Source organism: Meleagris gallopavo, chromosome 4 (assembly GCF_905368555.1).
Source record: "Meleagris gallopavo chromosome 4, MGAL_WU_HG_1.1, whole genome shotgun sequence".
In the NCBI taxonomy this organism is placed as follows: domain Eukaryota; kingdom Metazoa; phylum Chordata; class Aves; order Galliformes; family Phasianidae; genus Meleagris; species Meleagris gallopavo.
This window is the reverse complement of record NC_139407.1, coordinates 15210656-15226016: the sequence shown is the minus strand read 5'-3', so window position 1 is coordinate 15226016 and position 15361 is coordinate 15210656. Positions and strand designations below refer to the sequence as shown.

At 40.3% G+C, this 15361-nt stretch overlaps 1 protein-coding gene across 10 annotated transcripts in view; it reads left to right on the top strand.

The window, feature by feature from the left end:
• The window catches only part of FAM13A (family with sequence similarity 13 member A), a 115253-nt gene that overhangs the window by 36548 nt on the left and 63344 nt on the right, over positions 1–15361 (top strand). For all 10 annotated transcript variants that reach the window (XM_085222252.1, XM_085222258.1, XM_085222251.1 and 7 more), the window contains exon 6: positions 7221–7393. In XM_085222252.1, coding sequence (XP_085078378.1) covers positions 7221–7393 — 173 coding nt within the window. The remainder of the gene's footprint in view (positions 1–7220; positions 7394–15361) is intronic.

The window sequence follows — 15361 nt, the reverse complement described above, 5'->3', positions numbered from 1 at the left end:
AGTTGGCTTGCTTTAAGTTCCTTCCAGGCTTAAGGATTTGTCTTGAGTTCTACTGTTGTGTAAAAGAATGTCATTGTGGTTCAGGTATGTTTAGATTATGATGTTTCACAGCCTCTTTGACATCTCTACTAGTGTAGCGCACATATTAGTCAGACAGCAAGGGGCACTAGCTTCCTCATACACAGAAATTCTGTGCCATCCTCAGTGGCATGACGAATCAGGCCCTCATTTAGTGGATAGGAATAGAAAGTGAGAGTATATTATAGAAAGTGTAAGGGCAGTGTAACTGGAAAATGTCACTACAGAATTATCCCTGGCTCTGGAAGCCCTGTGCACCTGGCAGACATATGGTCCTCTGAGCTGCAAGAGATTGATTCGTGCAAATTCGTCTCAGATATTATTACACACACACAATTATGGAATCATATGCATTGAAAGGGACCTCTGGAGATCATCCAGTCCCACACCTCTTCTAAAGCAAATTCCCTAGAGCAGGTTACACAGGAAAGTGTCTAGGTGGGTTTTGCTTATCTCCAGAAATAGTGTTTAATGAAGCTGTCATGCCAGAGCTCACTTAGGCTGCGAAGCTTTGGAGAACCACAAAAGGGCAGATTACTTACTTGTCTGTTTGCTTAATGACTTGAAGGGCTTTGCTGTCTCAGAAGAGACAGCACCTTGTTGTCTGGGACAATTTAGGCTGACAAAAGACTTCAGCAATATTGTTCATCTCCAGGCAAGGCCTTATATAACTCATTGTCTCTGTAGATACTGTTATGTAACCCCGGCAGAGAGCTTACAGCTGTGTGTGCGTGATGAGAAGTCCCATTGAAATGGTTGATGTTTTAAATAGAATAAATGTAATAAATTTGTTTCAAGAGCTGTCAGTGGCCAAATATGACACCTGGGTAACTTCAGCGGATGACTCATTCCCTGGTTATTTGACTTGACAGAATTGGCTAAATCAGGTTCCGTAGGAGTTAGTTGTCAAACAAGACTTAAATCTGGCTAACGGTCTCTCTTTCTCATTTGCTCATGAAGCAGTTAGTGACAATAGATTAAAATGTAAGCTATGTGTTAATAGTTAGCTGTGGAAAGGCAACCAGGTTTAGACTAGAGTGAAAAAGAAAACATCACTCTAAATCTCCCTGCATCACTTAGCCATGCCTGGTTTTTTGCAAAGTAATGTGCCTTTTTCTATTCAGCAGAACAATTGTGTTGATTGATAAACAGTTGTGTAAGTTGAAAGGGCCCTAGACTGAAAGGGTCCTTCATCCTTCATAGGATGAAATGGATTCGCACGCTTTGATGGAGAAGTCTCTAATTTTAAGAGTACCAGTTGTTCGTTAAGTGAGCTTTTTGACTGATATTTTTCTTTTGACCAGAAAAACAAAAAAAGAAAAAACCCTGCAGGGTTTAATAAGGAATGTGGTGTATATATTTTAAATACCTCCTGTTTTTTTGTTTTGTTTGTTGCTGTTGTTGTTTTTGTGATAACCATATGGGAGTATCTTCATCATCTTTTAAATTCTGAATTTTAAATACAAACTCACAGCTAGCTTCTTCCAAAGGTTCTATATGTAGAGTTCCTAATTAAATATTTAAATAGGTATGAATTGCCCTCGTTATTTATGAGTTCACAGCTTGGAATAATTGAAGATTTTCTTTTTCCTCCTTGAGAAGGTGAGTGAAGTACTCAGAGCAGGACCACCTGTGCTAAGGAGGTGTATCTTCACTCCGTCTTCAGTGCGAGTGCATAGAACTCTCCAGTGTGGAGGTTGTGGAGCAATCCCTGTCTGGAACTGGCAAATAATGATTTGGCTCGTGCCAAATCGGAGCTCTAGAATATGTGGTACACTTATCTTTGAACCCAGTAATTTCTGACACCTCATAGCTTGATTACGCATCCATAAGTCAAGAAAAAACTTAGTGGTAGATGTGAGATGATGTCACCTGGACTGGTCAGTTTAAGCCTCTAGGGGAGAGATTTTATTGCCCTTTCTTTAGTATCCACCATGACGAATGTTTGTACTGGTCATGAAACTGACTGGTCTCTATTAGAACTACAAGTGCAGTTCCTTGCATCTGAACTGTCTGAGACAGCAAATGTTAAAAGCCACTGTGGGGTGTGTGGTGTAACACAGCTCCATGTAGTTATCTGCTCTCTGGTATTTTGATTGCCCTTTATTTAGATTATCCCTCTGATCACGAGTAGCACCCAATATTTACTTAGATTTTATTTTAAATGACAAAGTAGCAGACTTCAGCATATGTCCAGGGCTGCTGGCTCAACCAACCTGGTTGAGGCTGAGGCTGAATTTCATCTCTGTTGTATGGAGTTTGAGGCTGAACTTCACCAGTTTAAAAGATTTCAGGAGACAAGTATCAGATGATTTGCTTTTTGCTCCCAAGTCTAAGACTATTAATTGGGAGGTGAGGCTTGTTATGTATTTTCAAAGATTTACTGGTTTCTCCTTCACAAACTAGCACAGCTAGATTTTGTCTGGAACAGAATGCTTCTTTGAAACATGCCACAGCACGTTATGCAGCAATTCATATGATCTGTTGATTTGCTGGATAAATGAGAATGTCATAGGTGAGGTTACAAAATCGCAGACTGGCTGAGGTAGGAAGGGACCCTGGGCGTTTATCTTGTCCAATCCCTGCTCAAGCAGAGGCACCCAGGTACTTTTCTACGTTGAACTCCATTGAGCTCTTGTCAACCCACCTCTCCAGCCTGTCAGGTCCCTCTAGGTGGTAGCACAACCCCTTGGCTTACCACCCACTCCTTCCAGATTTGTGTCACCTGTACTCTGGCCTCTTGCTGAGGGTGCACTCTGCCCCACTGGCCAGTTCATTAAGGCTGATGAGGCTTCGTACTCATGATCAGGCAGATAAACAATGCAGTCAGATTAATATTTGCTTGATTATATGGTGTTAAATCTGAAGAAGGAAAAAAAACCCCAAACAACTAAAAACATCATAAATAGTAAGTGAAGGACTGTGAGCTAAAAGTAGAAGCATGACATTTTCCAGAAGTGAGGGAGGCAAAACAACTGCTGCAGAAGTTGATATCTGAAAGAATAAGCCAGTGGCCCTTTTTTGTTTGTTTATATTTTAAGAACAAAAGCTGAAAACATGAAAACTGCCTTTTAGTTAAGGATGACCCTTACCTGGGTAACAGTGGGGTCCTTCCACACACAACCTTTATAAATCTCTTTTGAATTTTCTTGGTCACTGAATGGGTAGTTGCACAGGTAATTACAAATCTCCTACAGAGGTTTGTACATCTTGTAATATTATGTTTCAAAATCTAACAGGTCACATAGTCTCTAAAACAAACAGGAAAAAAAAAAAACACTAATTCTCGAACTTGTTAGATACTTATAAGTGCTTTGTAGTAGTTGTTGGGAGGAGGTTTTCCTTGGTTATCTACAGCATCACTCAGCCAGTAATGTTGCAGCTCAGGCTGATCGTGAAAAGAGTGTGTTGCAGAAAAGTACAAGATCCTTTATGCAGTACTAGTCTTTTTTTCTGGCATCTAACATCTATTATTACAACTACAACCCAGTACCATCTTTATCATTAGTTTAGAGTGTTGTTGTTCTGCAAGATACTGTTGCAGTTTGTAAGGTATTCTCAAACTTCACTGCATGAAACATCTGCTTGTGCCAGAGTGTGCATGCACACACACATCTCTAACAAAATATTTTCTCTTGAGAGCTCTGGCATCCAGAAAGCATTTAGGTTACTTCTGTGTATAGTTCTTTAATCTGTTTTGTTAGGAACTCAGATTACAGAAGTTTTTGACAATGGGCAAGTCTTCATCTTCACGGCACTCTGGCGAAGCTCCATCCTTTCTGTAGCTGTGTAGGCAGCTTTTTCACAGTCTCACCAAAAATTAGCATGAGGTAGTGAACATTCTTCCTTCTTGTTGTAAATAAGCGTTCAAGACATTACTTAAATAGATATTATTTAATTTTATTTATTTTATTTATTTAACTTTTAATACACAGGCTGAATAATTCTGTTCAATTATTTTTTCTGCATGAATTTTTGTATTGATTCAACTGAAAACAATTTTGTGCAGATAGGAAGTATATGTAATTGTAATTCAGATATCAAGTATCATTTTCACTCAGAGGGTGGTGACACACTTGAACAGGCTGCCCAGAGAGGTTGTGGATGCCCCATCCCTGCAGGCATTCAAGGCCAGACTGGATGTGGCTCTGGGCAGCCTGGTCTAGTGGTAGGCAACACTCACATAGTGGGGGGGGTTGATACTAGGTGATCTTTGAGGTCCTTTTCAACCCAGGCCATTCTGTGATTCTATGATTACCTGTAAGATATATTGCTAGGCACGTAACTACAGTGCTATAATTTTGTAAGCCAAGACTTGCAAAATACTAGCTTATAGGTCATATGGAACGGAGAACAGAAATAGTGTTTCCTTCCACTTCTTAATAATTTTGGTATGCACTAGAAATGTAGTGGTAGTCTTAAATTTCAATCTAATCTTTCAAGCAGAATTTTCTTGCAGATATTGTATGTGATTGATGTGTCTTCATTAGGAAGTGCTTGTATCCAAATTGTCTTTTCTGATAGAAGGTAAACAGAATTGAAGACTAACAAAACTTTTTTTTTTTTCAGAGCACTGAAATAGTAAATAGTTTTGTGTGTGAGTAAATCAGTGTACAGTTAAAAGAAATGAGGAGTTTGCAGGGAGGGAAGTTGATTCATGCTGTTTGGTAGATGTTTCCAGTTTCCTAGCACTTGTTGCTGGGTATAAATACAATACCTGGTAGCAAAATCATCTAGCATTGTTAACTGTGTTCCTGAAATCATTATGCATATATGTTACGCTTATGGGGGAGTGGCTGGCTTTCTGCTGCCTTCTAGTCTTCAGTCAGAGTTGTCACATATGATATACTGTTGAAGTTGTCTCTTTTGCTTATATCCACGTTTTTACAGCAGTGGTACTAAAAGGATAGTGCAGGATGAGTTCTTTCTCTGCTCTGCTTGCTCACAGACGGGCACGGCGTGGCTTGTCTTGTGCTCTGTCTTAGGACCCTCTGCTTTTCAGGAGCTCCCCATCTTGCTGATCATGGGTTACTTTTTTATGGCACACTGCTGGCCCATGCTCAGCATGATCAGTTTGGTAGCCTCAGTTTGCCTCCTTTGCTCCTGGAAGACACTGTCTCCCACTCTTAAACCTCAGCATCCCTTTTGTTTGCAATTGAAAGTCACGGCCTGGCATCTGCAAGCTGTGCACCCAGTTCTTGTGGTGTCATCAGCCAGTAACCAATACAGGCAACAGGGTTGTAGATTATTGACAGAAAACAGATTTAAAAAAAAAAATCTTATGATAAGGTTGTTATGCAAAGGGTTCAAGAATGTTCCAGAAAGACTTGATTACCATCCAGCTTTGTAGAAACTGCAAAGCAATTAATTAACAAATGGATAATTATAGGTATCAGAAGGCACCAGCATGACTTGTTCAGAGAAAAAAAAATTGTCGCATAGAAAGCAGTAAGCGTGTGTTTAAGCATAGCCCATATAGTGCGCTTGAAAATCTTTCCAAAGGTTTTGATAAGATTATCAAAGGCATTTAAAGAAGCAGAGTTCTCATGCAGTTGGAGGGAAAGTCTTTCAGATTAATAATTAGAAAGCAATAAAAATAAATGGTCTCTTTCTCAGCGGAGAGGGATTGTCTGTGAAGCTTCTCGAGGTTATTTGATGGAATTTATACTTTTCAACCTTTCTAATAGTGACCCAGGAAGTGGCTGAATATGCTGGTAACAGAAAATTATTCAAAGCAGGAAAAAATTAAAGCTGACTACAGGAACTTACGGAGGGTTCTTAAGATACTCCATATTAGATGGAAAAAATAATGGGTGAATTTCCATCACTAGATGCTAACTGCTGTCATAACACCTAAAAATTATATAAATGTACATACTGATGAGCCCCAAATTAATTATTCTTTTCAGAAAAGAGCTCTTGATGCTATGGAAACCTCATAAAGCTCAGTCAACAATAATGAAAGGAAACAAAAATTGCATTTCAATAAAATAAATAAATCTGTGATTTATCTATATATAAAATTCAGTTCTGGAAACCTCTTTTCAGAAAGGATTTAGCCAAAATGAAAAGGTGCAGAGAAAAGCAGCATAATGGATCAAAGGCATCAGAATGACTTCTGTAAAGTGAGAAAGTATATAAACTGATTAGTCTGATTAGTGACTACTAATAGTACTAAAAAATACTAATTTTTTTAGTCAAAAATCATACGGAGAATGTGGGTTTGGAGTAGTGTTTTCAAATAGTTATAGAAACAGATAATCTTTCCCTAGAACTTGAATTCTATCTGAAATAAAGTAGTTTGTGTGTGTTTGTTTGCTTGTTTATTCATTGATAATCAATATATTAAGATGTGAAGCTCCCAGTCAAGGATCCTGCAAAGGCTAAAGACGTAAGGACCTGAGGAAATTTGGACATAATCAGAAAGGATCTGTCCAATGTTGACTGCTAAACACAGTAAACCAGGTTCAACTTCCAATAAGGAAAGCCCAAAACTACAGAGTGCCAAAAGCTGTTACAGGGCAGTAGGGACAGATTGCTGAATTTGTTCTCCTCCCCTACATGCCCTCTATCTGCTGCTGATACTGGAAAATGCAGCACCATCTGCTCTCTGGTTTTGCACACTTCCACTGAGGTGAAGAGCCCTGGCCCAATACTTGGGAACTTCATCTTAAATGTAGGAAATCCAGCTATAAATGCCATGTTCTGGCTGCATCCACAAAGATCAACAACATAAAAAGTCCACATCTTGAGAAATTCTCCTCTAGAGTATAAGTTAATATCAACTTCCTTTCTAAAATGGGAAGAGGTCTTAAGATTCTTCTACCTTTTACTTACCTAGCTGGTGTCAAGTGATAAAGATACAATGAGAGTATTTCTAGTTCATCTTCTGTGATACAGGAAACTACTTTACTTGCCTTCCTTTAGTCTATTTCACCTTTACTCTTATTCTTCCAATAGGCATATATTTATTTTTCTTTAGATAGTCTTTAAACAAGCAGAACTTTTGATTTATGTGCATTTAATATCATTGGTTTGTAACTTGTCTTATTTGCTGTTTGCACACCAGTAGAGAGTATCTTTCTGTTAGAGCTTATCTGCAGAGGCTGCTCTGTTTCAATTTGCTTTCTTTGCTTCTGTAGGTGACAAAGTCCACAAGGGAAGGATCCAGTCGAACACACCTAGTGCCACAACCAGGCTTGTCAGTTGGAACACCTCAGGTCAGCCTCCGATTAACAGACAGTAGTTCATGTTTGAAGGAGATGGATTTAGCAGATGAAATCTCCTTTGTTAACAGTGCTGCGTTTTTCTTCAGGTTAGTGCTATTTTTTTATTTTTTTTATTTTTTTGGCTTTGTATCTGTTTCCTTACTTATTCTGTAGCTGCATCTCCAGCTCTGAGAGTTTTGAACACATATTTTTCCACTGATGCACACAAAGTCAGCATGGTGTGGTGTAAGGCAAAATAATATGTGTATCTCTGTGGAAGTACACATTCCACCAGGTATCTTACAAAGCTGGATGTACACTTTAGTTTGCCTTTCAAATGTAAATTTACATTCATATACAGGTGACCTGATTAATGAAGGAGGGTAGGACATATTAAAGTCAGATACAAGAAATGGCACTGAGCACAAGATCCAACCAAAATGTAGATGTCTTCTATCAGCGTTTAAATGTGTTTCATGTGCCTAGTTTAAGTCTTAGCAGAAAGCTGAATTTGTTCCAGTTCTCAATCCAAGAAGGGAAGGAGTTTTAAAGGGGCTTATCTTTCTTACAGAAATGGTGTTCTAGATGTATTAGAGTAGTTCAGACAGGCCAGAAAATAGAAGTGTGTCTTTAGAGCATCTATATCTGTCTAAAAATGTCTTTCAAAGTCTGTGTAACATACCGTGATTAGTTTTGATTGATGGCATTTTGCCCATGAGGTGAACAGGTGACTGACAATTAGATTGGTTGTAAAATTCTTTCCTGAACATCAGGCTTAACCAGTATCTTTTCATCATTCTCGGGATAATGAATTGAGTATTTAATTCCCTTTCCTCTTGCGTCTAGTGTAGAACATCAAGGATTCATGTTACTGTGGGAAATTGCTGTATGCTACTGAAATATGAGGTTGGCCTAATGTGGGAAGTAGAGTTATGTACGTGTCATGAAACATGACACTGCAGTGTCTCTGCATACCAGGGCAGAACACAAAGCAATGACAGTGCTGCCAGACACGTAACTGAGTGGCTTCACTGAGTAAGCAGGAGATGGTGTGCAATTCTCAGCACTCCACTGTGTATTGTGAGGTGTAAAGGGAAATGAAGTACTAGAGAGGTGAAACAAAGGACTGCTGAGTCTCATGTTTAGGGAAGTATTGATGAACAAAATGCTTCTTGAAGTGTCTCAAAAAAGTGTGTTTCTTTTAGTTGAATGTTCCCCAAAGGAGGTGGTTCATTGTAATAATTCATACTTTCCTGTCGGATATTCCTCCTTAGAAGTGTACTGCTGAAGTTGGGGATAGTTGCACTAATACTGGCTTAGGACATCAACTACCAAATGAAATGTCTTTTAAGTAGCAAAAGCAGACAGTTTCTGTGCTCAGTTCTCAGAATGAAGGATGTCTGGATCTCTAATTCTACCGGGGAGATCAATAAATTGTAGGAAGTAATTGTCTTGTAATCCCATGTTGTTCAAGGACACTGCAGTTTTCTGTCCCATATCACAGTTGTGTGTTTATCTAACTGGGTTGAGTTTGCATCTGCGCTGCTGTTAGCTTCTTTTCTCTCAGTGATCTGCTGTTGATCTGCAGTGATCTGCTGCTGAGATAGGTAGTGCTTGCTGTTTTCTGCCCAAGTCTAAGACGACAGGTTATGGAACAGGACAAGCTTCAGAGGAGGAGGCCCTTAATCACTCCACCCCTATGAGGAAGAGCAGAGAGAGGTTTCTAACAGAACTGGGGGGGCAAGATATCCGTGCATCCAAAACCCTGATTCCTTGGAGTGAATGTAGTGCAATAATACATCAGGAGTGATTTTTAAATGTGCTTTTGGCATTCTTGTGCCTCTCCTGTGGAATCTAAGCTCACTATATGATCTAGTTATATTTCAGTGCAAGGCTACGTTAGATTTCACCTTTTCAGCAGAAGGACTCTGGCATCTGATCTAAACTATAAACTGCTTTTTAAACACACTGCTGGCCCTGGGGGAGGGGGGGGGGTTCTGTCAGAAGGTACTAGCAGTTCTAAAATAAATGTTATCATTGTGTAATTATATGTAATTATCAGATATGTTTTAGTGAAATGACTATATCTGCTCAGTTATCATATGATCTTTGTTAGAAAAGAATAAAGGTTGTTCTTGGCAATGATAATCTTTTGCTGTTTCATGAAAATGCTTGTGGTTTGTTCCTGTTCTGAGCTCAGATACCACGATATGAGTGGATTAGAAGGGGATGAAGGGTTACGATAGAACAGGAGATGCAGAACTCTACCTTTAGCATGCTCACACGTGTAAAAGTAAGGAATCAACTACACACAGGCCTGTAAGGCCCCCCCAGCAATAACTGTAACAGGTCTATCATTTTCAGTCACTTTCATTTGACATTAGGGAATAGGTCTACAGGGAGAAAATGAGAGCTGTAGTTGTTTAGTAATGTTTAATACTATTTATAATGTCTCTCTGTATGTGTTTTATACAGCTGACCTTAAAAAGGTGTTCTGTATACTAAGTAGCAGCTACAGTTGTGACTATATCTTCTAGAATGGCTTATCTTTGTATTAATGTTGAAAGAGATGCATTATGCCTCTTTACAGGCATGATATTCCTCATTGCAAAAATTTTTTGACAATGCTGCTGTTATTTGAATATGAGAAATATCAATTGCAGTCAAGATGTGTTCCAGATCATAAGATCTGTCTCCTGTTTATGACTTGATCTTAAGAAAATGATATTATAAAATTGGTAAGTTGTTTTTTTGTTTTGAGTTTTTTTGTGTTTTTTTTTTTTTTTGAGCAGAATAGGTAGAGTAATTGTATGTACCCATAATCCCCACTAGAACATAATGTATGTGATCTCTTGAGAATTACCTAATTATAGCTGTGTGCAAAGCGGAAACTGCTAATTATGTAGTAGCAAAAACAATACCTGTCTTTGAGACAGTCTATGAGCAAATCCCAGAAGATTAAGGGAAGAAAAAAAGAAGGGATACAAGAGACAGACAGGAGGAGCAATCCTTGAGAATAGCCCTGCAGGGAAGGACCTGGGAGTCCTGTGGGTGAAAAGCTTAACATGAGCCAGCAGTGTCCTCTTCCAGCTTGGAAAGCAAATGGTATCCTGGGCTCCATCAGAAGGGGGGTGGCCAACAGGGACAGGGAGGTCCCTCTCTACTCTATCCTTACGAGGCTCCAGCTGGAGTACTGTGTCCAGGTCTGGGCCAATACCACAAAGACAGGGAGCTGTTGGAAAAGATCTGGAGGAGGGACATTTATTTGATGATTGGAGGGTTGGATCACCTCCCCTACAAAAGCAAGCTGAGGGAGCTGGGCTTGTTCAGCCTGGAGAAGAGAAGGCTGTGGGCTGACCTCATTGCAGCCTTTCACTACCTAAAGGAAGCCTCCAAACAGGAGAAGAGTCAACTTTTTACAAGGGTAGATAATGGCAGGACAAAGAGAAATGGTTTTAAGTTAAAGGAGGGAAGATTTAAGTTGGATAATCAGAGGGAAGTTATTTAGCAAGACAGTGGTAAGGTACTGGAACAGGCTGCCCAGAGAGATTGTGGATGCCCCATCCCTGCAGGCATTCAAGGCCAGGCTGGATGGTGTCCTGGGCAGCCTAGTATTAGATAGGAGGTTGGTGGCCCTGTCTGTGACAGGGGCGTTGGAGCTTGATGATCCTTGAGGTCCCTTCCAACCCAAGCCATTCTATGATGATTCTATGTGCCTAGAGGTGCTATAATTTCAATACTTTGAGTAAGAATTTCAAATGTATTTTACTTCAGGATATATTAAGATTTAAGTGAATACAAAGGTAGGAGGGCCTCTTACAAACAGTGTTCTTAGCCTGTCATGCTAAAAGTCATTTAACAGTGAAGAATAGTGAAAGCTTTTAGGCAGGAGGCTTCCTGCAGACCAAGTCCGAAGCAGGAGATTGCTGATGGCAAGCTGAAATGGCTTTCCCAGTGCTGGATCAGAAGTGCTAGGTGCCTGCTGTCTGCAGACTTTTGTTTTCACTGCCATAATATTTTTGCCACAGAAGGGGCACTAAAAAGTGCTTTGCCACATACTGGTGTTATTGTTCTTAATGGAGCTACATATGTCTTTGCAGGCCTGGTACTGTTTTCAAGGAGGATTTGTCTATGGGAGGGCACCCTGCTGTTTGTCACATTGTTAGGCCCTATGCATGCTCCCTGGGTGTAACAATTGATCTAAGGAGTGCTATCACATACCTTACCTTACTGGTAATCATCGGGTGCTGTGAAATCAGTGTGTGGATGGCGGACAAACTTTGTGAAAAACACTGCAAATTCTGGGAGCTGAAGCACTAGAACAACCACTGCAACCATTCAGTAAACAATCCGCCTTCTCCAGTACCTTCTAGCCATCTCTTTGTGTGCCAAAGATCATAAATTCCTGTTTGCAACTGCAGACACAGCTGCAACGAGATTTGCCAGCACAGATAACCTTTGTTGGCTTTCTAGCATGTGCAGATTCTCTGAGACATTTGTTTACATCAACCTTTTGTTCACAAAGATGCTTATATCTGGCCTGTGTTCTGTAAATACATTGATCCCATGCTGTGTTGTCCTCCTTAAAATAAAGGGTGTGTTTGTGTACATTTTCTGTGCCCTCTTCTTTATGAGACTGCATGTTCTAGCTGTTAATTGCTGAGGTATGAAAACACGTGTATTTGTACACTGAGAAGTTTGTGCTTACTATAAACACTTTCCCTGTTCGCTGGCTTTCCTTTTAGCAGCTGCGGTTTAAAACCAAGGCAAGCCAAAACGTACCATTATTCTCTGGCATGTGATAAGAACTTGGGTTCCTGTTGTTGCCAGAACAAATCAAGCCAGGGGGGCTGGTGTTTGTTTAGCTGACTATTTTTGTTTAGGCTTGGGGTTTTTGCAGCCTGTCATGGCAGTACATTCAGTCCCCATCTGAAGTAATAATTTGCCTTATCACTCGGGAGCCTTGCTGCCAGGTTTACATACATATGGGATTGCAGCCAACAGACAGGACTGCCTTCTCAAAGACCCAGATTCTTCGAGAAAGCTGCTCAGGAAAGGAACAAAAGTCTAGAAAGAGTTTGGTGGGGAAGTGGTGAGAGCGGTTACCTTCTAGATGGTTTAGCAGCAGTCTCTGGTGCACCCTGCTCTGACCCCTCACTGGGGACTTTTTCAGTGTAACGTATTTGTGCTGTTTGTCCCTTTCTCTCCTTAGGTTGTGTTGAGTTAGTTTTTCCAAGCTGACTCATTTAACTTTAAAAGTACATTTGTCTCCACCCTCCTATGCAATCAATTCCCTTCTTTCTTGCATTGTGAGATGCTGGCACTAGGAACTGTATTACATAATGAGTTGTTAAGAAAAGCTTTCAGTTTTCTAAAAACCCAGTCACAAAGACGTGTGATTTATGTTTCTCTCCAAGGTAGGTGACTGTGAGTGGTGAGTCAGGGTGTGGTGTCAGCTCTTCCTCAGTTCTTCTCTGCTGTCCATGTAATGGCAGTCACAGTAACATGTAATTATGTCGCTTTTTTCCCATGCAAGTCACCTGGGTGGATTTCAGTTTACTTTTTCAAGCATTTGCACCCTGCACAGGTTACTGATTTAGATTAGGCTTTACCCATTAGGTATCTTCCTGTTTATGTCATCGTTTTATTTCTGCCTCTCTATATGAGATTTACCTAGTGACAAATCATGGTTTGTGGGATGAAGAATACCTTGCATCTGATCCCTTGACCTGTGCTACAGAAGTAGAAGTTCATTTTGGAAGCAGCAAGCATCGTAAGCCAAAGGTCTGACCACTGATACATATAAAAAGCAGCTCTTAAATGCCATAAAACATTTAGGGAAAAAAAAGTTCTTTCAGCTGATAAGCAAAGTGTATTAGCTTTTCCCATTTCCTGGGACAGCATTCAACAGCCTTAGAAACCTGAAAGGGACTACTCTAAGTTCACGGTAATGAAGTATTCTGAATTCTCTCTGAGTTAAAAAAAAAAAAAAAAAAAAAAAAAAAAGCCCCTCTTCACATATCTCAGGTGTTGCCCTCACAGCTAGAAGGATTATTTTTGTCATCTCGTTCAGTTCTTTCTTATCTGCTTTTGCCGTGATAAGTCCCTTCATCTCATGAGGCTGGTACCTGATAGTGGTTCTTGCTGTACAGAAGGGGTTGGCAATTTTGAGGTCCTCTTCAAACAAAAAGATCAGTGACCCCTTATGGAAAAACACACCATGAATAATAAGGAATTTAAGCCTGCTTTGGAAATTTTGTCTTCTGTATTTGTGTTTCAAAAAACAAACAAAAAAAACCTGTCACTATCTGTTTTACTAGTATTTAGGGAACAGGTAGGACCTCTGCACTGTGGCTTTACATACTTGCAGTGCAGTGAGTGTGTAGTTCCCTTTGCTATAGCTTCTTCAGCCTGTCTCCTAATGTGCCCAGTGCATTGTTTAGCTAAGGAAGGTCATCGCAGCATGCCTTGTTTCCAGTAGCTTTGCAAAGCAAGCAGTTTTCAGTCACCTGAAGCTTTGAGGTGCTCCTTCCTGTTCTGCTTCCCAGTGGGGACCTTGGCCTACTTCCTCAGGCAGGCTGCAGGAAGATCAGCATACAGAGGTCAGCAAGTTCTCAACCAGGCTTGCTTGTTGCTGCAATTTCCCGGTTCAGCTCAAATAATCATGCGTGTGGACATTGTGTTCAGCACATTGCCTTGTAGGCTGCTGGAGTTCAGCAGCGACTTCCTGTTACATACACATTTTTAATCAAATTGGTCTGCTTCTGTCTAGTAAGAAAAAATTGGAGGTGGCAGGGTAGTGATGTAATTCGGTGCAATTGTCATCTTGCTTGCATCTGTATCTGAGTAGGTTCAGTGTTGTAAAATTCTTCTCTTTCATGGTCAGTAGCCATGACAGATTTCCTTTCTTTTTTTTTCTGCTGTGAGGAACGGGATTTCTGACTAACTGTTTATCTGCAAATTGCACTTTCTCATATTGGCTCCATGCCTTTCTCCTGGTTTGAAAGTGCTGCAATTGGAGGTAGTTCTGTTTCTGCACTAAAGTATTCCTTGGCATTCTGTGCATGCAGGAAGCAGTGCGATTGCACTAGGGACAACTCCAAAGAGAAGCCACTAGGCGATTACAAAGAAATTACTAAGGGCTGTTGGATATTGACTATTTCTACTTTGACAAGACTGCTGGAGGCAAGAGACTCAACCAGTGATTCCTCACTTCCTTTCACAGTCTCCAAGCTCTCAGAATGGAGAAGTTTTGAGTCACATGGGGAGGCATTAGTAGTTCATAAAGGTAACATTTTTATTGTTGTTCATTAGGGTTAGGACTCACCTAACTGCAATGAGATAATTACTCTGTTGGAAGCAATGCTCTTATGTTTTATATCAGTTACAGATGCTTCCTTTAAAAAAAAAAAAATCCAGAAAATTAAATTGGAAAAAAATAAAATAAAAAATTTGAATCAAGTGCTCATCATTCTGAGAGGGCTAGTGAGCATCATACAAAGTAAGGGAAGTGTACTCTAAGCTCCTGCTAGCATTCCACTTGAGTTGTGTGTTTGGGTTGGGCAATATAGTTGTTTTTCTTTCTCCAGGTCTGTGCAGGTGGGTTTGACATCTGCAAGCTTTCTCATGTTGTTCTGGATGTTTCTGATACCTAATTAAGGGCTTACACTGAACCTTTTTATTCTGTTCATTATCCACTCCTAACATGATGCAGACTGGCCTGCAGCAGAATAGGAGCATGTTTGCACAGCTTGGGCACATATGGAGTGGTTAGTTGAAAAGCTGGTGATGCATATGAGGGGTACAGCAGTGAACTGTGCTGCTGGTAAGGTTGCTTGAGCCCAGCATCACTGTATCAGGCTGCACACAATATTTCATTCCTCTTGACATACCTGTATCTGAATACAGGAAAGAAACACAGGAAAGGCCTGAGAGAGCTGTTCTCCAGGCAAATGGAGTCAGGCTGTGATAGACTTGGTCAGAGTTGTCCTCTAGCCAGGATCTCTCTTGCTTTTGTGGCAGATGTGTCTTCCAGCTCTAGACAGAGATCAAGTTATTATCACCTAGCTCACTCC